Source organism: Archocentrus centrarchus, chromosome 14 (assembly GCF_007364275.1).
Source record: "Archocentrus centrarchus isolate MPI-CPG fArcCen1 chromosome 14, fArcCen1, whole genome shotgun sequence".
NCBI classification, from domain to species: Eukaryota; Metazoa; Chordata; class Actinopteri; order Cichliformes; family Cichlidae; genus Archocentrus; species Archocentrus centrarchus.
In genome coordinates, this window is record NC_044359.1 from 21,636,199 (window position 1) to 21,657,142 (window position 20,944).

Below are 20,944 nucleotides of genomic sequence, written 5' to 3' on the forward strand. Positions count from 1 at the left end.
TGGGCTATAGTAACATTATATACAGTCGAAATATCTCTAACAATGGCTCACTAACATAATTAATCACATTATGATAGAAAATAAGGCGCACATAATTAAATGTCTATACACAGCACCGTATTTTGTTACAGAGTACATACCTTTCTCGTTTATAAAGATGAGTACTGTAAATTCAGCAGTTGCCTGGTCATGAACACGCCTGTGCTCTGGAGCATGGAAAGAACATGCATATGGAGATTTTGTCTAGCATTAGGAACAGCGCTATTGTAAATACAGATCTACAGTACTTTTACACATTTTACAGTAATGAGCTTTAACAGTATAAAGGCAACTAAATGTTTGACATTATTGTTGTGTAAAGCTTATATTCTACAGCAGAATATTATTTAACATGGCGATTTTTTATGGTGATAAGGTGCACCTTCCTAGTACCAGGTTGGACCCCCATATTTTGCTGTCAGAGCTGCTTTAATTCTCTGTGGTACAGGTTCAACAAGGTGCTGCAAATATTCCTCAGAGATTTTGATCGATGTTGACCTGACAGCATCACACAGTTGCTGCAGATTTGTCAGCTGCACATCCATGATGTGAAGCCCCCCCCATTCCACCACATCCCAAACGTGCGCTATTGGATTGAGATCAGGTCAGGAGTGGCACCTGGTGTGGTCTTCTGCTGCTGTAGCCCATCTGCTTCAAGCTTTGACATGTTGTGTGTTCAGAGACGCTCTTCTGCATACCTCGGTTGTAACAAGTATTTATTTGAGTTACTTTTGCCTCCTTATCAGCACAAAGCAGTCCGGCCATTCTCCTCTGGATGGTTTTTCTTTTTCAGACCATTCTGTGTAAGAGATGGTTGTGTGGGGATATCCCAGTAGACCAGCAGTTTCTGAATCACTCAGACCAGCCCGTCTGACACCAACAACCAGGCTAAAATTCACTTTTAAAAGTGAGTTAAAAAAAAATGACACCACACACTTTGTTCATGCATATTTTATTCAAGAGTAAAAAAATGTGATTTGTCCCATAGGGCATGCTTACAATGTGTGTATTATTTAGGAGGTCAAATGCCAAAACATATTTCGATAGATAATAATAATAATAAAAAAAAATGTTGCAAGATAAAATCCATTATATTTGTTTGCTGAAATATGCATGTAGACCATACAAGACCCAGAAACGGAGGAAGGAAAATAACCATAAGCTAAATTGTAACAATAATAATATCAGCAGTAAATATAACCAGAGTACAATGTTTCCTGTTAAATGTAAGTGTGACACATGATTTTCTTTGTGTCCAGTTCATTTACATCTGAAAACCATGCTATCATGCTTTGGCAGCCTGAAAGTTGCTTTTCACTGAGATTATATTCATTCACACTACCGAACATGTTCTGTACATCAGTACAACAGAAAAAAATCCATAACACAATGCGTAACACCTTAGATGGGCATCTCTGCATACAATAAAATCAATATAAAATTAAAAGCAGTGGTCATAAATAACAGAATGAAAAAAAAAATGGACCAAATCAATCAAAGGAAGCCTATTTATAAAATGTATAAAACAAGACAAATAAAACTAACAATAGAATTCAAAAATAAATAAATTCAAGTTTACTATTTGAAACACAACGATCACAATTATAATCTCACAGAACAATTAGGAACTTAACTGCATGCATTGATGCGTTCCATACCATAGATGCTGTGTGTAAAAATCACTTTTTGTTCATCCTTAATTCACATACTTTTATCATTAAATAGAAAGATGGAATATAAAGTAGAAAAAATATTGATGTATGATAGGAATTTGTAGAAATGTATTTAGCAGGTGTCACTTGTGGATGGGGCGTGACGCTCCCAAATTTAGATTTTGAAGTGTTTCTGCTTAAATTTATTTATTTATGTACTTCCTTATTTGTGGGCATGGAAATCTATTTCTTTGAGATCACAGTGCTGGTGCACCTGTGAGTAAAGTTTTTCTCAGCCTGCTTCTCCACTGTACTTAGATTAAATTAGAAAAAATTGATTAAAAAAAAACAAGGAATGACAGATTCATATATTTAGAATGAATTCATAAATCAAAAGCCTGTGCTCAGGTTTCTTGAAGGAAGTCTTGATGACTTTAAACAATCCAAGATCATATTGAGAATTTTAGTTTTTTTCATTGTATGAGTTAACTAAATTCTGGTCAGGATTCTTCATCAAGTCAAATCATGTCAATAGATTTCAGCGTAACTCTAGGCCTGCTTATTCCAAGTGGCACAATGTTAAATAGCCTTTAAACAGCACATCTGCAGAATTTCTTCACTGCATCACCCTGATGTAGTTCTGTGTGGAGCATGAAATCTCACCGAATTTGCAGCGCAGTAAACAGTTTGCAGACTCAAAGGGCAAAGGTGTTTTATAGTTGACTGCACCAATTATTTGACTTTATCTTCAGCAACAAGCAGGTGAGGAATGTCGGGTGGGGTCTCGATAGCGGGATATGTCACACAGTTTGAAACTTTTCTCCTGTGGTCCAGAAATTAGTGTTAATTCCAGTTTGTTGACAGTCATCGCAAAGCAAAGTGATGGAATAATCATGACCCCAAGCCTCCTTCAACAGAGGACGCTCAAATGTAAAAATGTCCAGAAAAGTAACTGTATAATTTTTGCCCTTCTCTGATGTGAAATACTTAAACAGACAGTGAAGAGGAAGTAAATAACTTTGATATAACCACATAAAATAAAACCCTCTGAGATTGACCTATAAATGTTGCACCTTTTGAGCTTCAGGGCTAGCGTGACATTTTCAGACTGTATGTAGTTCGTGATACTGGGATATATCTACAGTAAGCAGTGGAATAAAAACTTTCAAAAGCTCTTTTCATCCCCCTCCCTTTTCTTCCCTCATCCCCTCCAAGTTATGTCTTGCTAGGAGATGGCTGATAGTGAGGAAGGTGAGGAAAGGAGCAGTTGCTGGAGATTACTGAGACATACGCAAAGTGGAGTTTGATCTTTGGTGGCCAGGCCAGAGCACCCTGTCCTCTTTCCCGTGCAAGATGACAGCATCTTACTACAAGGTAAATCAATAAATTAAAGTTCAACAGTAAGACTGCACTGCAGGTTTGAAGAGGTACACATTTTGCTTTTTTTTTTTTTTTTTTTTGCTTTCTTTCTGACAAAGTGGTGTGACCAAATAATTGCAAAACATGTAGGTAAACAAGATCATTTTCCTTATCAAGTGAATTTGTGAGTGATTCATAATAAACACTTTATGAAACAGTAAAATGATTTGTGTGGCATTGATACCGCAATTATGTCTGCTGCCAGGCCCTGTGATGAAGAGCAGACATGTGTCAGCGCTCAAAACAAAACAGCCCCCAACAATTCAGTCTGTAATTGAATTGAGAAAGGGAACAACAGGCAGACACAACTTTCAACCACTTGACTTTTTTTTTTTGCAGTCGTGTTGAAGCCTGCTCATCTCTCCTTATGCCTGCCCTCGGCCGTGAACCCCAGCTCCCCCCTCCCCCAAACCGTGCAATGACATAGTGTCATGAAATAAATGACCTTTTTGCTGCAGATTTCATTTTCTATCTGTGGGCCTGTTTTATTTTATGTTCAGAGGCCTGAATTTAGCAAAGTCTTGCTGCATAGCCACCGGCAGTTCTGAGACAGCACATCACTGGATGTTGCTGTTGTCTTCTGTGCCGTTTGCCTCTGACATATTCATCTTTCCAATGGAGTGACCCACATGGTTCACTCCGTCTTTGCGAGGTGGCATGCGCTCATTGATGCGGTCCAGGCCCTTAGCCTCCTCAAAGCTGGTGATCTTGTGCTGGGGGGAGAACCCACGAATAGCTGAAAAATACAAATAAATGAGTCAGGATCTTCATGCAATGTCACAATCCCAGAGTATTCTTAATATGATATGTATTCCCCCAAGACATGAAATGTTGTTGTGATTTCATTCATTATAACTAACAAAGATTGTAAGTTCAGCATGTCAGTTTTATTTAGGAATCAGTGAGCTTTTTTCATTAATGGAATGGAGTGTACTCTTTTATTCTTTTTTTTTTAGTGCACATGGTCACATGTTAGTGATATAAACTAATCACTTGTCTCTGCAACTAACATTAGTGACATAGCGAATTAGAAACATTCCTCATGACAGCTGTAACATATTCTTGAGTAAAATTGCCCTTCCCTCAACTGGTATCTCTTAGGCCTCTGTCACACAGGCTGGTCAGCAACCCCCGGCAACTTCTGGGTGCTAGGGAAAAATACCTATTCTCGGGGTGACTGTGAGTAGGTGATGGGTGTCACTGGATGAAATTGTTGCAAAGATGGTGGTTCACCAAAAACCACCTTGCTGACAAGTGGAAGATGCCCACTTGTCTGCAAACACTCGCTAATTAACCACTGAGCAGGAGTGAAACTTGAAAAAGTGTGAAAAGCAAGAGCCTTTAAACTTTAAAGTAGGTGTGCCCTACCACTGAAACCAACCTGTTTCCAAAGGTGTAACTTTTACTCTGAAGGCTACATTTCCTGTTTGCATTGCAGTCTTCACAGGTTCACAACCACTTTGCAAATAGTTGGTGATTGTTTGCAGACAAGTTGGCATCTCCAATGCAAACTACAGGTGACCTCAGCAGTCAGCATGTGTTCAAAGCAATCTAATTGCAGGGTTTTCTGTGCAGCACTGTGTACATCTTGGCAACCAATGCCACCCAGCAACAGCAAGCAACTTCCCGCAACTACTTGCCAGCATTTTCCCTAGAGACCGGTGGTTACCATCAGGTCACTGATGACTTTCTAGGCTTGCATTACTGGGGCTTTGCAATCAGTTTCACAGTGACTGCCAGCAACCTACACATACCACTCTAAATGGGTCAGGGAATATTTATTGTTCATTAGTGACTGGTGGTTGCCAGGAATTTGTCACCTGGTCACAAGGCCTGTGTGACTGGCCTAGAGACCTAGAGAATGAAAAAATATGCCCAAAAAGTTCTGCATCATTGTGACTTCAAGCTTTGGTATATCATTTTATTCTCTAATTTAGTCATACACTGCATGGTCGAGAATGTGCAATCAGTTAAGGGTCAGTAAACTTACCCTTTATTGCGAATAAAACCGAAACCATTTCTAAGCATTTGCTGCAGCGTCTCTCGCCTGTCATTCTGCTACTTCAAAAGTAATTTTGTTTAACGTGCACAAATAATGTGTAGAATAAACAAAGTTGTAAATCTCTTACTCTTGGTTTGTGAGTTAAGATCACCTCAGGAACTCAGGCACAGGGATGCATATTTCATGTTGATGCGCTAGTCCAATTCTTGTTCTTGTGCATGCAACACTTTTTAGTACCAGATGGAGGCCATTTACAAGCCAAACCCAAAACAATGTGCTTTAGTCATGCATCTCTAAGCAGCACTTGACTTTGCAGTGTTTTAATTTATCATGAATATATGCCCCATGATACCTTAAAAAGCTATTCCCTTGTTTTATGCGGTGTTTTTCCTTTTTTGCCTAGTTTCTAATTGCTAAATGCAAATGTATGCTGCAGTCACTGTGGATGCTGAATAGAGATAAAGGTCTTACAGGTGAACTCCTTTTCATCCGTCCACAAGGAACAGGAGTACTACATTAGGTGTGAAACAGTTCTTTCCAACCTTAGTGCAGTGACGACACCAGCCCCCCATCCTGCAAACACTGCCAGTATTTCCCTGTGAAGAGTCTACACTGCAAGCAACTGTGTTAAAATCCAGCTTATGGTCCTTTATAAAGTTCCATCTCTTATAAAAGCTTAAATCCAATCATCTAGTTGGGTTTTCTTTTTAATCTAATCTCTGCAAAGTGAAGTGCCAGCCATACCAGATTAGAATTATAAGAGTGAAGTAATTATTGTGTGGGCTTTTGTGCACATGAACTTGTTAGTGGCAGGTGGCCCCTACAGCAGAAGAACCTGATGATATACTGAGAGGGGTGGGAGAAGGGTGGGGGTTTACCTTCTCTGTCCTCAGCATGCGTCTCGATGGCTTCAATGGCTTCAATGGTGGCTGAGGGGGGAGGAGGGGATCGGGTTACTCCTCATTAAGCCATGCAAATGTAAAATGCAGCCCCAGCGAAAAAGGCAGCTCGTGTTAGGCCGGATGAGATATTGGCAATGCAGCCAAACTCAGAGGAGCGCCATGCATTAATACTGAGAGAAATAGTGTCAGTTTGGGGTTAGAAAATTCATATGAAAAATAACAAAGATAGAGCCATAAAGAAAGAAACTGAGAGGGACAATAAGATGGCAGAAGTAGTAGGCTGGGGAAAATATATGGACATATATATATATATATATATATATAGTATCAGTGAAAAGTTTGGATCATATGAATGGGTAAGTATGTCCAAACGTTTGACTGGTAATATATATATATATATATATATATTAGGGAAAATGACAGAAATAACTTGTAGTGTGCTTAGCACTATATTCATTGTCATTCTTTTGCTTTTTCATATTAAAAAATGTGCTTAGCAATATTAATCTTTTTATCTCCATATCTTGGAGTAAAGAAAAACACCAGTTGTTACTTTGGGAGTGACTTTAGAAAGTGAGTAGTTGGGTTTCAGGTAGATTTCCTTGTTGTTTTGTTTCTGAAAGTAATACATTAGCTGTAAAGGTTTTGTTGTATGACAGTTTGGGCTCAAGGATCACCATCTCTAATTAAGAATCTGACATCTTTATATAACCAAACTCTCAAAATAATGTTTAACAAGCCTGTTCGGTGGCATTGTTGTCACGTTTTTGAAAAATATAATTTACTTAGTTTTGAGAGTTTCATTAATTTGAGTTTTCTTCAATTTAGTTGTCAAATGCATAAATAGTCTTGATACATTATAAGATAAGACAGTAAAATACTACATCACAGAACTAAGTTTGGACAATCAGCATTCTCCATAAAGGCTTGTCATCTATGGAACATACTTCCAACTGAAGTTGGAAATGATTTTAATTTATGTATCCTTCTTACGCTATATTTTTCTAGTGTGTGTATTTATTGTAGCTTTGTTTTTATAGTGTATTATTTTATGGTGGTTTATGTAAGTGAATGGTGTATTGAGGATGTATAAGCCCAGCCATATCAATATTCAGCAGTTTCATGCTCTGTCACTGTTAAATAAATAAAACAAAATACAATAAATTAAATTAGTTTTTCTATCACCTATAAATAAATCGTGATAAAGCATAGCAGCTTAAATTTTATTCTTGAACTTTAGAGTCGGGACGCAGTTCTTGAAGGGATCCCTGTTTTTCTCAGGTGCGATAATGGGCGCTATGACAACACAGTAGCAACAACTTTTTCTGAACCCTGTGATGCAGGTGTCTTGTGTATTTATGTGACTGCCATCATTTGAAGCTGTAGGAAGGAAAACTGAAAAACTGTTTGGACCGGACCTTAACATTAAGTTAAGCTCTTAAGTTAAGAGCATCAGTGAGAGGCTAAATCAAAGCTAGCTTCATTTAAGGTAGAGAAGAAACATGACAGAAGATGGACAGTTTGAGAGATACGAGCCATGGAGCGACTGATGACGGTTATGAAGAAAATGATGGAGAAAAGGCTTAGGCCCAGCATTGTGCTCACCACTCTGCAGTGTCTGTCTGCCTCCAGAAAGAACCCCGCTTGGCAGCATGCCAGTGGGCGTCAGGCCCTTAAGCGTCAACACATTTTCACTCTCCTCTCTGCAGGAAGGACAGAGGCCGGCAAACAGGTTAGAAAATGCCACTGAACCTTGGTTCATCAAAAACTTTATGCCCCGACTGTCGTAACAGTCGACATGCATACAGAGTGCACACATTTTAAGGCTCTACATTTGGAAAATATACAATCACACCTGCATTCACACACATAAAAAGTGTACCTGAGAACGGAGAACATTTTGGCCATTTTCCCAATAGCACGGATCTTGTTTCTGATCACCTCCTTGCGCTGTGCAGCTGCATTGGCTGCAAAGAAATACGTATTAGTGGCTTTCCATAAAAGACATGCTGTCATAAACCTTTACATAAACCTTCTTAGACACACAGAATAGTCTGTGTGTGTGTGTGTGTGTGTGTGTGTGTGTGTGTGTGTGTGTGTGTGTACCATAGAGTATGTATACGAGATGCTGATAATCAGGCTTTCTCAAGTTTTGATGACTCAGTGCTAATTTAGGGTGCCAATATACGACTAAGGGCTAAACAGAAAAAACACATCAAATTTTAGCTAGCATTCATATAAATATGCTCAGAGGATAACAGTATATGTAATGTTTTTGTGCTGGCTAATAGCTTTTTAACCATAAGGGAGTTGAAACAGTATGATGATGAACTGTAGAAGAATGTCCAGTAAATTCATTCCTTGCCACAGTCGTGGGCTGCATAAAATGTCACTAAAGGCCACCATTGACCGCCATTGTGCACATTTCACTGGGAGATTTACAAAAGGGTGACAAATCAAAGAAAGACCTGAATCCTTGACCCCTACAATGACGGGGCCTATTATGCTGTGAAGGTGCATTTTGCTGGCATGGTTTGGGTCCACTTGTCACCTTCTAAGGAAGGGCTGCTGTAAATCAATACACAGCTACTCAGAGTCATCACCTTCATCATATTGACAAGTTTAAATATAGTGTAAAAATGCAATGGCCTAGAATGGTGTTTAATCCCCCCAGTAAAGTTTCACAGATTTGAAAAAAAAAAAAGGCGCCCAACACATCTGTGTATGGAAATGTGAAGTGAACCACCAATGCCACCAATAATAAATGTAAAAAAAGAAAAACTGGATATCTATTTACAAAATGTCTTACCATCAAAAATCTCATCTTCATCATTCATGAGTTCATCATCAGAGCAGATGCTCAGCACATTCACCAGCATTTCTGTGACTGGGGAAGAAATAGAGAGTGCAATAGGGGTAAAGTCACTGAGCAATAAGCCACGAAGATAACAGATGAAGTTGGCGTGATAGGGTTAATGCACCTGGCATAAATCAGAATACTTTGTTCTAAAAAAACAAATGAACCCAGGCAAATAAAAATACCTTTTTCTCCAACAAACGGCAGAGACCAGGTGAAGACATCCATGAAGTTGGGTAGCCAGTAGGGATGGGGTGAGCAGTTGAACTGTCGGATGTTCATGACATTATTTTCATATTTCAGTACAGCAGCTGTTGGAGAAGAAGAGAGAGAAAAAGAGCAAAAGTTTCCTCTAAAGTCTCACAAAATTGTGTGGACTTAATATGTAGTTGCAGACCTAACGAAGACGACAAAGTTTTTTGGGGGTTTTTTTTGTACATAGATCCACAGAGCACTCATACAAAATAGAACAGAGTTCATTAAATGGTCTAACAAATAATTCAATTTAATTCAATTCAAGTCTATCTATATAATGCCAAATCACACAAACAGTCACCTCAAGGAGCTTTATACAGCAAGGTAAAGACCCTACAGTGTTAGGGAGAAAGCCCCAACAATCGGATAAATCCCCATGAGCAAGCACTTTGCGACAGTGGGAAGGAAAAACTCCTTTAAAGAGACAGAACATACACTATGGGAGAGAGAAGATGCAATTTAATAACATGTAGCAGTGGTGTATAAACACCTGCGGAGTGAAGAGAAGTGAGTAGAGAAGAAATGCCCAGTTTATCACAGGAAGTCCTGCAGCAGTCTGAACCTATAGCAGCATGACTTAAGGGATGATTCAGGGTCACCTGATCCAGCCCTAAATATAAGCCTGATCAAAAAAGAAAGTTTTGAGTATATTCTTTGTTCCAGAGGAGAGAAGCCTGAAAGCCAAAGGTTCTGCCTCCCATTCTACTTTTAAATGCCCTAGGAACCACAAGTGAGCCAGCAGTCTGAGCGCAAAGTGGTCTATTGGGGTGATACGGTACTATGAGGTCTTTAAGATAAGATGGGCCCTGATTATTTAAGACCTTTTATGTGAAGAGGATTTAAAATTCTTTTCTAGATTAGAATAGTACATACAGCTATATTTCAGATTTCATAGTGTCATTGCTGACCAAGCATGGAAAGCATGCTGTAGCTAGTAGAAACTGACTAATACTGGATTTAAAAAAAAAAAAAAAATCAGCCAGTATTCTTTATATACACGTATGGTGTGATGATCCCTACTGAATAAGAAAAAATAAGGTAATCGCTTGTTAGCTTTCCAGCAACATACAAATGAGTTAGAGTTAAGACACTGCTTGGCGCTCTGCCTCTGTCTGTTCAGCTGTGATACACTCTGCTGCATGTGTAAAGTGCTGACGGTATTGTAAACAATGGAGTCGGAGCAGCTCTGCTGGACAGACTTTGTAGTGACATTATTTTTTTTCACTGCATTATTTTTAGTGTTTATATTGGTGCACATCATATATCTGTAATGGGCCGATACTGCTGGATCAGGCTCGCTTACGAAGAACACACTGCGGTTGAGATGCATAAAACCTTTCTTTAAATACTATTTGACTTGAATAAACCTATTGGATATAAATGTACATATACTTTTTTTGTTAATATTCTGCTATAAACTTATTAAGCTTCTGTTTGAAATCTTTAATAGAATCTGAGATCTGTTCTGACATGTCCTCAAAGGAACATAATGTATTTATACTCAGTGATGTTAAAGAGGAAGAAAAAAAAAAAGAAAGTCAGCCACTAGATGGCCTAGTAGAGGCAGGGGACTGCTGACACGGTTATATCAAGAGGAATAAAGCCACATGGAGATAGTCAGCAATGCCGACAGTCCCTCCCACGCGTCCCATCTACCATAGCCTATGGCAACCAAGACACAGATCTGAGAACACAAACAAACGGGACCTCCCTGATGCATTCTTATGCCTGCTCACAGCTAAATGCAGTTGCATCAACTCTTGCACTGCAGTTTGTGCTGTTAAAACCATTGTAATACATAAGTCAGAGAAGCCCATTTGTAGTCTTTTTTAATCAGATGTGGAGCCACTTTTTAAGGGTTTTATAATGCCAAAATGTGCTTTTAGTGATCTACAAGTCTATTGTTATTCTTTATCAATTAGCTATACACATGGCATGTGTTTCACAGTCCAGATGCAGCTAAAAGGCCAGGGGTGCAGGTGCTCCTTTACAGCACCGGACTTTATTGTTTTATTTTACAATATTTGATAAACAAATGTATTCATTCTACACTTTGGACCCGGCAGCAATAAAACAACACAATATCACACAGAAAAAAAAAATAACATAACTGCACATAAAGATGAAAAAATGAGGCAAAGACAGATGATGAAATATTCTGACCTTTGTTATTGTAAACATCCAGGTAGTTTGGTGCTGAGAAGATGGTAATGAGGGATGGGAATCCAGTCGTCTGACTTTTACGGTACATCCGGTAGCTTCGAGGCAATAATGTGGAGGTGAAGATAGAAGAAAGGCAGACCTTGTTCTTAAATAGGTAAACATGCATCTGTTTTTTTTTTTGGTTTGTGTGAACAGGTGTGTCTTTCTGTGTTTGTTGTAGTGACCACATACCCAGCATCTTGTGCTTCATGCGCTCGGATTATGGATAATAGGTTATTGCTCTGTAGGAACTCACATACAGCTGGATAACTGGAAAAGAGTAAATGAAAACTGTGTTAAGAGACAACAACAGAAAATACTTTAATACAAGGTAAAATGAAAGCGCTAGCAACAGAGGATGGGACTGACTCATTGTAATGTGATTATAAAGTTTTTTTTTCCCACAACAAAACTTTATTTAAGGTATGGGTTACTAATTTCATACCCAGTTTCACTCACCAGGTCTATCACTCTCAGACGTGTTTATAAGAACTTAGCAAGAGTGATGCAAAGGTGTGAAAAAAAAAATCCAATAGCTACCTGGTGTGATAAAATAAATAAATAAATCTGTATAAAAAAGTTAACCCAGTAAGCGGCAGTCAGAGCTTCCTGTCTCTGAGCTCCATCCTGACAGGAAATGTGCAGCTAAAAGACTGTGGCTGCTCTGTTTGTCTATCTAGTGCACCCTTTGCAAGGCAGTCTATTATAGCTGCTCGGTGCTGTACCTGAGTCTCTTTGTATGCACTGCTGACAGTCTGAAGAACACGAAGAATCTGCTTCTTCTGGGACATTTCTCCTCCTATGTCCAGTAACTGCATGTTAACAGCAGTACAGTATTTTGGGTTGTCGACAGATAATTGGTAAAAATGTGAGAATTGAGTGACAAAATTATTTTGAAACCTAAAATACCCTTTCACTGCTGCAACTGCGAAGCGGCTTTCTGTCACTGAGTTTTGACATTTTCAATATCCTTTAATAGTTGCAACTGTCTGTATGCACGAGTTATTTACATCTAAGAACCCAAGGTGTCAAACCACACTACAAGCAAACTTCACACTGCACACAAACTTGTAAACTTCATGATAATGAACAGTGTTGGTTATTATAATCATGTGTATGTCAAGATCAGGGATAGAGATGGTGAGTGAAATGCCAGCTCTAGCAGTCTTGTTGGATATCAGCAACATGGTGTAAAGGCAACTTTGAGCAACTCTGCCAATGCACCGAACATCTTGGAAATGTCAACAAATATCTCCCAGTCAGTGTTGGTGAGGGAAAACTCCCTGAATGGTTTTGTCTCTGTGGCTTCAAAAGGAGTTAAAAGCATCTGCTCCTAACAATTTGGTGCTGGGTAGTGTGTCCCCAGAGGTCCTACAAAGTGTGCCTGAGCACAAAAAGGACCAACAGCATATGAGCCAGGAGTGATTGCAATGTTCAGGCTCATTAGTGCATTTTATTGTTATTTATTTTTTTTAGCTTTTTTCTAGCCAGATGGACAATGGACTGTCCCATGGAGAATGACAATAAAAATCGCATGACTTCCAGTGTGACAGTTCAGACCAGAGTTGCATATCCATGAATCATGGAGCAGTGCATAGAAAACATCTGGCCTGCCTCACACAAAAACTGCATTATCCCTTCAAACTGAGTCTTGTGGATGAGGAAAAAAAAGATTTTTAGAGAACAGTTTGATTAGCTCTTTTAAAATACAACAATTACTGGCCTCAATTCAACGCCACCTCAATCTGTCACTTCTCTACAAGTTTTTAAAAAGTCCTTTGTGGTTTCTTTATTTATTTCAACCGCTGTATTCTAGGCCTTACAAGAAAGATATATTTTAGTCCATCAGTCACAAATACCAACCTATTAACAAAGTATGTTGTTTTCAGTTTGCTCGACTGGTATTCAGTCTGTCTTACCCTGATATTGACCTATCACAGAAAACAGCTGTAGATACAGAAGGGCCTAACATTAGATAAAACTTCACTATATGGACCCCAGATGTTGTTGGTGTTTTCATATACAAATGTTCACAAAATGTAGTTTAAGAGTTTTCTTAAACCTAGCCTGTACAGGTCTGTGCATTCTTCCATGGATATGCCTCCCCAGACCATCACTGACCCACCACCAAACCAGTCATGCTGAACACTGTTATAGGCAACATAATGTTCTCCACGGCTTCTTCAGACCCTTTCACATCTGTCACATGTGCTCAGGGTGAACCTGCTCTCATCTGTGAAAAGCACAGGGCACCGGTGGGGGACCTGCCAGTTCTGGTATTCGATGGAAAATGTCAACTGAGCTCCATGGTGAGCACAGGGCCCACTAGAGGACGTCAGGCCCTCATGCCACCCTAGTGAATTCTGTTTCCGATTGTTTGGTCAGAGACGTGCACACCAGTGGCCTGCTGGAGGTCATTTTGTAGCTCTGGCAGTGCTCGTCCTTATCCTCCTTGCACAAAGGAGCAGATATCGGTCCTGCTGATGGTATCTGCCAACTACCAGGGGCCAAGCTCTCCTAGAGCAACTGCCTGTCTTCTGGAATCTCCTCCATGTTCTTGAAACTGTACTGGGAAACACAGCAAACCTTCTGGCAATGGCACATACTGATGTGCCATCCTGGAGGAGTTGGACTATGTGTGCAACCTCTGTAGGGTCCAGGTATGGTTTCATGCTACCAGTAGTGACACTGACCCTAGCTAAATGCAAAACTGTTGTTAATTTCATTAACATCAAAGCAGCTGAAACTGATGAACAACTCCCTCTACTTAACTGACCAGCTCAATATTTCAGAAGTTTCACTGACTTACTGCTATACTCGATTAAAAAGTGTTCCTTAGTGTATGTATATTTTTAGTTAAATTGGCGACTATGTTTTGATTTATTATTATTATCTTCAAATAGCTAGTTTTGTCTAAAACAGAAAGATTGTCATTTACACTGATAAACTTCAGAAAAACAGCTACTTTGGAAAGCATAAAAGTATTTCTCTTGATAAATGATTTAAATTATTAAACATTTAAACATAACGGCTTCAGCACTTTCATTTTTCTCAGAACCTCAACAACATAATCCTCCCCAGCAACAATCCTCTCCTCCTGCACTTCCCCATAGTCACTGCCATCCTTGGACCCATCAAACTTTCAGAAGTTTTTAAAATATTTAAGTGCTCAAAGGTTTGTGCCGGAAGAAACAACAAGGAGACTGCTGTGCCCTGAGCACCTGGCCAAACTGTGCCATCAACCAAATGTAAGTAGGTCACATGGCCAACCCTCCCTTAGTGGCCAGTACGCAAATTACAGGATTAGCTTGAATATGTTGTAACACTTTCCCTTATTGCTGCACCCTAACCAATCTGCAAAATGCTGGTCTCAAAAAAATGTTATATAACAGTTTCTATTAAAAACACATCTACAATGCATTTCTGCAGTTTCGCATCACGCATATGGAAGATTAAGTCTGTTACAGCTGCAAACAGCATTTTTTTTGTTTTGTTTTGCTTCTATGTCATGTAACAAGATAAAAATAAAGATCTCAGCATATGCTGATGTACTTTTTTTTTTTTTTTTTTTTTTTTTTTTTTCGGTCTATCTATTGATTACTGCAAGGGAAAAGAATATCCACGCAGTGCTTGCCTGCGGCTCACATTCCTTTTCTTTCCCTTTGTGAAAACACACAATAATGTGTCGGTGAGCCTGTGAGTGAGAGAGTGCGAGGAATCTGACAAGTGAGTATGAGTGAAAGAGACGATGGAAGTGGCGTGTTGTGAATGTGAAACTGAGAGGTTTTTTTTTCCTTTCACCTTAGAAAATCCATCTGCCAGGCTGGTGGTCATTAATCTTATGTTCCCCCCACAATAAAAACTATGAAAGCATGTAAACGTATCCCTAATCACTGAGCTGAGTCACACGTTTCTGATTGCACTTGGCACACGAGAAATGTTTAGTTAGTGCTTTGATATCATAGTAAGACTGACAAGAATAAAAGGCCAAGGTCAAGCTTAACAAACACAAAATGAACTGTAGTGCCCAGTTTAATATATGTGACAGCAGACTTAATGCAGACCCTTATATATGTCATACACAGCATTACTACATCACATTATTGAATAGGATACAGCCTGCACTTATGCATTCCCTCCTAGGCTGAAAAATGAAGTCAATGCATAAGTGCCAAAAACTGCATTTCATCAAAAGGTCACTTGAGGAAAAAAAGGATACGTCTGCAACAACAACAACAGAGTGTGTGTGTGTGTGTGTGTGTGTGTGTGTGTGTGTGTGGGGGGGGGGGGGGGGGGGGGGGGGGGGGGGGTAATTTCCCTGTCTGTGATAACTGCATCACAGAGGAGCCAAAGGCAAGGATGCTGCACCAAACTCTGGGAAAAACCAATTTTATGGCTATTTGACTTCATGGAACACACATTTGGGAAGTCTAATAATTCTATCTGCATTCTATCTGATTGAACCTTTAATACACAACTTTTTCTCAACCTCCTGTTCTATTTCAGATTAAAGTTTTCTTAAATTTAAAAAAAAAAAAAATTCCCGGGAGAATGAGGTTCTCTGTGTTGCATGCATTCTGTATGCTTGGCAAGAGTCATAATGATGGAGAGGTAAGTTTGAGAGTGAAGGCAGGAACTAAGCCATGGGGAGATAGATGACTATTATAGCAGCATCCTCCACACATCCACAGAATAATCCTCACTCAGCTCCCATCTCATGGTGAGTAGCTATCGGTGACCATTTAACTGGCTTCATACTGGCTTCTGTTTGTTTGTCTTCACTGTTTTCAAGCATTTGCATGCCCCCCCCCCCCTTCTTAATCTAAACTGCTATCCATTTTCCAAAGTATAATATACTAAAGTTCACCTCAGTTTGGTAATATAATAAACACCTTCAGACGCTTGAAACTTGCTTTATAAGAGAATTCAACCACAATAAACAAGTTTGTCTTACTGCTGCAAAGAGGTCTCATGTTTAATTGGAGTTGGTTTTATCCTGCGGGGGAAACACAAATACTAAAATCTGAAAGCTTGTGCTCCCAAAGCAAGCTGATCTCTGAAACAGAAATCAGTGGTTTTGAAGCACAAACACACTCAAACAAATAAAAAAATAAATAAATAAATAAAATAAAAACCCTTTATGCTTTGGCAGTGTCGTAAATGGTATGCAAATTGGACTTTAACAGACTAAACTGTACAAACTGTCAGAAGGGTTTTAAGTCAGGATTCTACAGCAGCAGAAAACACGTTTTTAAAAACTATTGCAACTGCAGAGGAGGGACACTTTTCACATATTAGCATCTGTGCCTGCAAATACACAGAATTTAAATTAAAGTTTTAGGCTATAATGTGAACTACAATTATCCTACACACACTGTCCAGAATGCCATTTGCTCTTCGGTGGAGGAAGAAGTCTTCCTGACTTTTTGTGATTTTGAGCAGATCTGCAGCTCCCACGCAGGGCTCTGTGCTGTTCTGAACCTTCATTAAGAAAACTCTCACCATAACTGCCACCTAATCTCTTCTTCTCACCACCACCTACTTCCACAGCTCGCTTCCATTTCACAACAACATTAGGACAACGCTCACTCTTGCTTTGCTATGATCTTTATACCTTATCCCGGCATTGCTCTCCCTCTGTTTTTATTTGACTTTTTCTGTAAAAATCTGTTCTGTGGAAAAACACCCTCTTATCACCCATGTTAACCTCAGGGGGACTCCTTTCTTGAAAGGCACTAGAAGGTTTAAGGATACGCTTATATGTCTGAATTATTCAGTGTCCGTGTTAGGTGTGTCTGGATTTGATTGCCTTTCTCTTTTCTAGTTATGCGTGGGTATCAAAAAAATGTTTGATATCTATTAATAGTTTATAATCCTAACATCTATTTTTGATATTAAGAGCTCATTTGCATGGGTTCTGAGTAACAGTCAAATCTCACCCGTCGTTATCCTCGAAAGATTAAATGAGATCATCAACACTGATAACTAAGGGTGTTCACTTTAAATGCATGTCGCTCCTGTTCTCCCATCTGCTTCGATCTCGTAACTGCACTCTAAGTAGAAAGAGTGTGACATAGAAACAATTGATAAATAGCCACCTACTTCAACATCAAAGCACATGTGGTTCTTTTTTTTTGTGGCATGCCCTATTTATATCAGCCTGGATTTACTGTAGACAGTTTCAGTGTGTGAGCTGCAGTCTTTCTTTTAAAACTGAAGTACAATTAGAGACTGGGCGCCTGTACTGCAAAGTTTGTTCAACATAACCAAGATATTTTTTGTTATCTGGCTTCGCTAAACTGGAATAGTGATCACAACTCTGCAAGTCAACCTCCATTTCCAAATAGGGTGGTGTTGGCTGATGACCAATTGCAAACACAAATCTAAAGCAATATGGACATATATTGTTATTATAAGAACAATCGACAACCCAGATTTCCAAAAAGTTGGGACATTGTGTAAAATGTAAATAAAAATGGAATGCAATGATTTGAAAATCTCATAAACCCTTATTTTATTTGTAATAGAACATGCCAGATGTTTAAATTGAGCAAATGTGCCATTTTAAGAAAAAAAATACAGCACTTTTATATTTGATTGCAGCAACACATCTCAAAAAAGATGGGACTGGGCCATGGTTACCACTGGGTAGCATCTCCTCTTCTTTCAGCATCAGTCCCTAAACCCTATTTGGAGTTGTCCCCCACTAGGGTTTAAATACTCGGGTTTTAATAACTCGCACTCTCCACCTTTTGGTTTTAAAACTGAAGAAGACTCTTGGAAATATCTTCAAAAACTTAAAGACATCCATTCGCCTTTTTTCAAGCTCCAGAGACTTTAGCATTGTCTTGCTGAGATATTCAAGCCTTCTGGAACATATGTTGTTCCAAAACCTGAATATACCTTTCAGCATTGATGATCTCTTTCCAGATGTGCAAGCTGCCAATTCCAATGCCAATTCCCATATCATCAGAAATGCAGCCTTTTGAGCACTGATAACAACCCTGATGGTCGATCTTTTTAGTCCAGAGGATGCAACGTCCATGTTTACCAAAAAGAACTTTGATTTGTCTGACCACAGAACAGTTTTTCCATATGCGCACATGATCCAGAGTTTCTGGATCATGTTCACATATGGCTTCTTCTTTGTATGGTAGAGCTTTGACTTGCATTTGTAGATGGCACGGTGAACTGTGTTCACAGACAGTGATTTCTGGAATTGTTTCTGAGGCCATGCAGTGATTTCCATGACAGAATCATGCCTGTTTTTGATGAAGTGCTGCCTGATGACCTGAAAAACACAGGCATCCAATATTGATTTCTCAGCCTTGTCCTTTGCACACAGAGATTTCCCCAGATTCTCTGAATCTTTTGATGATATTATTATTGTAGATGATGAAATATTCACAGTCTCTGCAATTTCACACAGGGAAACAATCTGAAATTGTTCCACAATTTGTAGACACAGTTTTTGCAGATTGGTGAACCTCTGCCCATCTTTACTTCTGAGAAACTCTGCCTCTCTAAGATGTCCTTTTTATACCCAGTCTAACCAATTGTGGTACCAATCAACCTAATTAGTTGCAAAATGTTACTCCAGTAAGTAGTACCACTTATTTAACAATGCTTCTTGGCAATAAATCTTATTTTAGAAAGCCTGTTTAATTACCCTTAAATGCTGTCACATTTCAAAGGAAAATGCATTTGTGGGTTGAGCAGCAGAGTTGAGTATGTTTGCTGCACCTATGAAAAAGCCACATCTTCTCTGCCAATGCCAAACAGCTTATTCTACTACTGACATTTGTTTTGAACTTCTGGTACCCCAGGTGCTGACAGTCAGGCTTGTCGTCATTGGAGGCAATCTCAATGCAGATATATCGAGAAGAGATTTTGCATCCAGTGGCAATCTCATAACCTCACAGTCTGAGACCGAACTCTGTCCTCAAAGGTGACAACACTCACCCCCGCAGAGTGGGGTCTATCAGAGATTACCTCAACCCCACTGAACACTTCGGAGATCAGCTTGGGTGTGCAATTTGCACCACAGTGACCAACACAAGCCCCTTGGCTGACTTAAAAAATGGGATGCCATCCCACAGGAGTGTGTGACCAAGCTGGTGACCAGCATGAGGAGGAGGTGCCAGGCTGTTGTGGCTGTGTATGGTTCTTCCACATGCTACTGAGGCCCCTGTTTGTTTAAGGGGAAATAAACAGGCTTTTTAAGATTTATTGCCAAGAAGCATTGTTTCAACAAAAAGTAAAGAATAATGGACCAAACACAAATTTCCTTACTTTTTGTTTTAAGTTTATAATAGAGACTGAAAGTAATATAGTCAATGCAGCCACAGTCAGGACAGAAAAAAAATGCAGATTCTGTGCTAAGAGATTTATCAATATAACTGTCCCCACATTAAGGCACAGGTACATCTGAATATAATTACAACTGTATATTCTCTTAAACATTTATGACAATTTTAGTTTTACTTTTTCAGCCTCAACCTTACCTCTATTAAATGGTCTTGGGTGCACGTAATGAATATGTATTAAAACATTATTCAAATCAGCAGGCTACTTGCAAATCTTATATAAGGTCATTAAATAACCCATAAAGCTGAAGTGCTCTCTGTTTTAAGGTTTTGTTCCTTCGCAGAGGCCTAGAGAAATGTAAAATGGTTCCAAAAATGATTGCAGCAAGTGAAGAATAAAGTTCCCTCCACTAAGAAACATGATCTGAAGTTGCTGCATGTAGCAAAAGAAAAGCTCACCTGTAGAAGTAGGAGCAGCCTCGCACTGTGTTGTGGCTGAAATATTCCTGGGTTTTCTCATTGCCAAAGTCTTCAAGAGGGTCAGACCACAGCAGGTCACACATGGGCCCAAAAGCTGGTGGCTCTTTGAACCGATCCAACTTAACATACGGATTCAGAAACTGATGTCAGCCACACACAAAGAAAGTAGAGTGGGATATGGTAGTGCTGAGTGAGCTCTTACCTTTTTAATGTCATCTAAGGTGTGTATTTCGGGTGAGAGTCCACCGTGAACACACAGAAACTGTTGGTTCATGAGCGCAGCCAGGGGAAGGCAGTCAAATGCGTCCATACACGAGTCATACACCTGCTCTGAGTACTTGATTTTACCTGGCAGAAGACAAAATGTCATGGTTTGGTTCAACGAGTCACTTTGAATGCTGTAATAGTAACAAGTATTAATCTAATCTGTTTGCTGCAGGGCATGCATTTACTTCTTAATTTCATTCATTTGTTTGCATTTACTGGATGTCTACTTTGAGTGCATGCATTTTGGTATCAACTCCTCATTTTCTACTGTTCACAGGGAATTCCATCAGCTTTTATGCCTTTATATTGTATTAACTGGACAGCCAGCAAACCGGTGCATTACTTGTAATCTCTATATGTGCTCCAGGCTACACCTGACATTAGCAAGACAGAGAAAGAAAAACTCAGAGGTACTCACATTCTTGTTTGAAGGTGAAATACTCTGTCAGATGTCTACATTCATGATTTCCACGAAGTAAAAATAGTGTCTTTGGATAGAGGATTTTCAGCGACCAAAGGTATAAAACACACTGTTGAAACAAGCACAAGAAAGTGTCACTTCC

General features: G+C 39.3%; 1 protein-coding gene across 1 annotated transcript in view; it reads right to left on the reverse strand.

Annotated features, from left to right (window-relative positions):
- Window positions 1-994: 994 nt before the first annotated feature.
- The window catches only part of ppp3ca (protein phosphatase 3, catalytic subunit, alpha isozyme), a 30,278-nt gene continuing 10,328 nt past the window's right edge, over window positions 995-20,944 (reverse strand). Inside the window, exons 4-14 of the mRNA XM_030746586.1 lie at window positions 20,800-20,911; window positions 20,317-20,462; window positions 20,094-20,233; window positions 11,521-11,598; window positions 11,290-11,384; window positions 9,057-9,182; window positions 8,824-8,901; window positions 7,897-7,981; window positions 7,620-7,717; window positions 5,991-6,041; window positions 995-3,846 (exon numbers count right to left, since the gene is read on the reverse strand). Of these exons, the coding sequence (XP_030602446.1) occupies window positions 3,668-3,846; window positions 5,991-6,041; window positions 7,620-7,717; window positions 7,897-7,981; window positions 8,824-8,901; window positions 9,057-9,182; window positions 11,290-11,384; window positions 11,521-11,598; window positions 20,094-20,233; window positions 20,317-20,462; window positions 20,800-20,911 (1,188 nt within the window). The 3' untranslated portion in view covers window positions 995-3,667. The remainder of the gene's footprint in view (window positions 3,847-5,990; window positions 6,042-7,619; window positions 7,718-7,896; window positions 7,982-8,823; window positions 8,902-9,056; window positions 9,183-11,289; window positions 11,385-11,520; window positions 11,599-20,093; window positions 20,234-20,316; window positions 20,463-20,799; window positions 20,912-20,944) is intronic.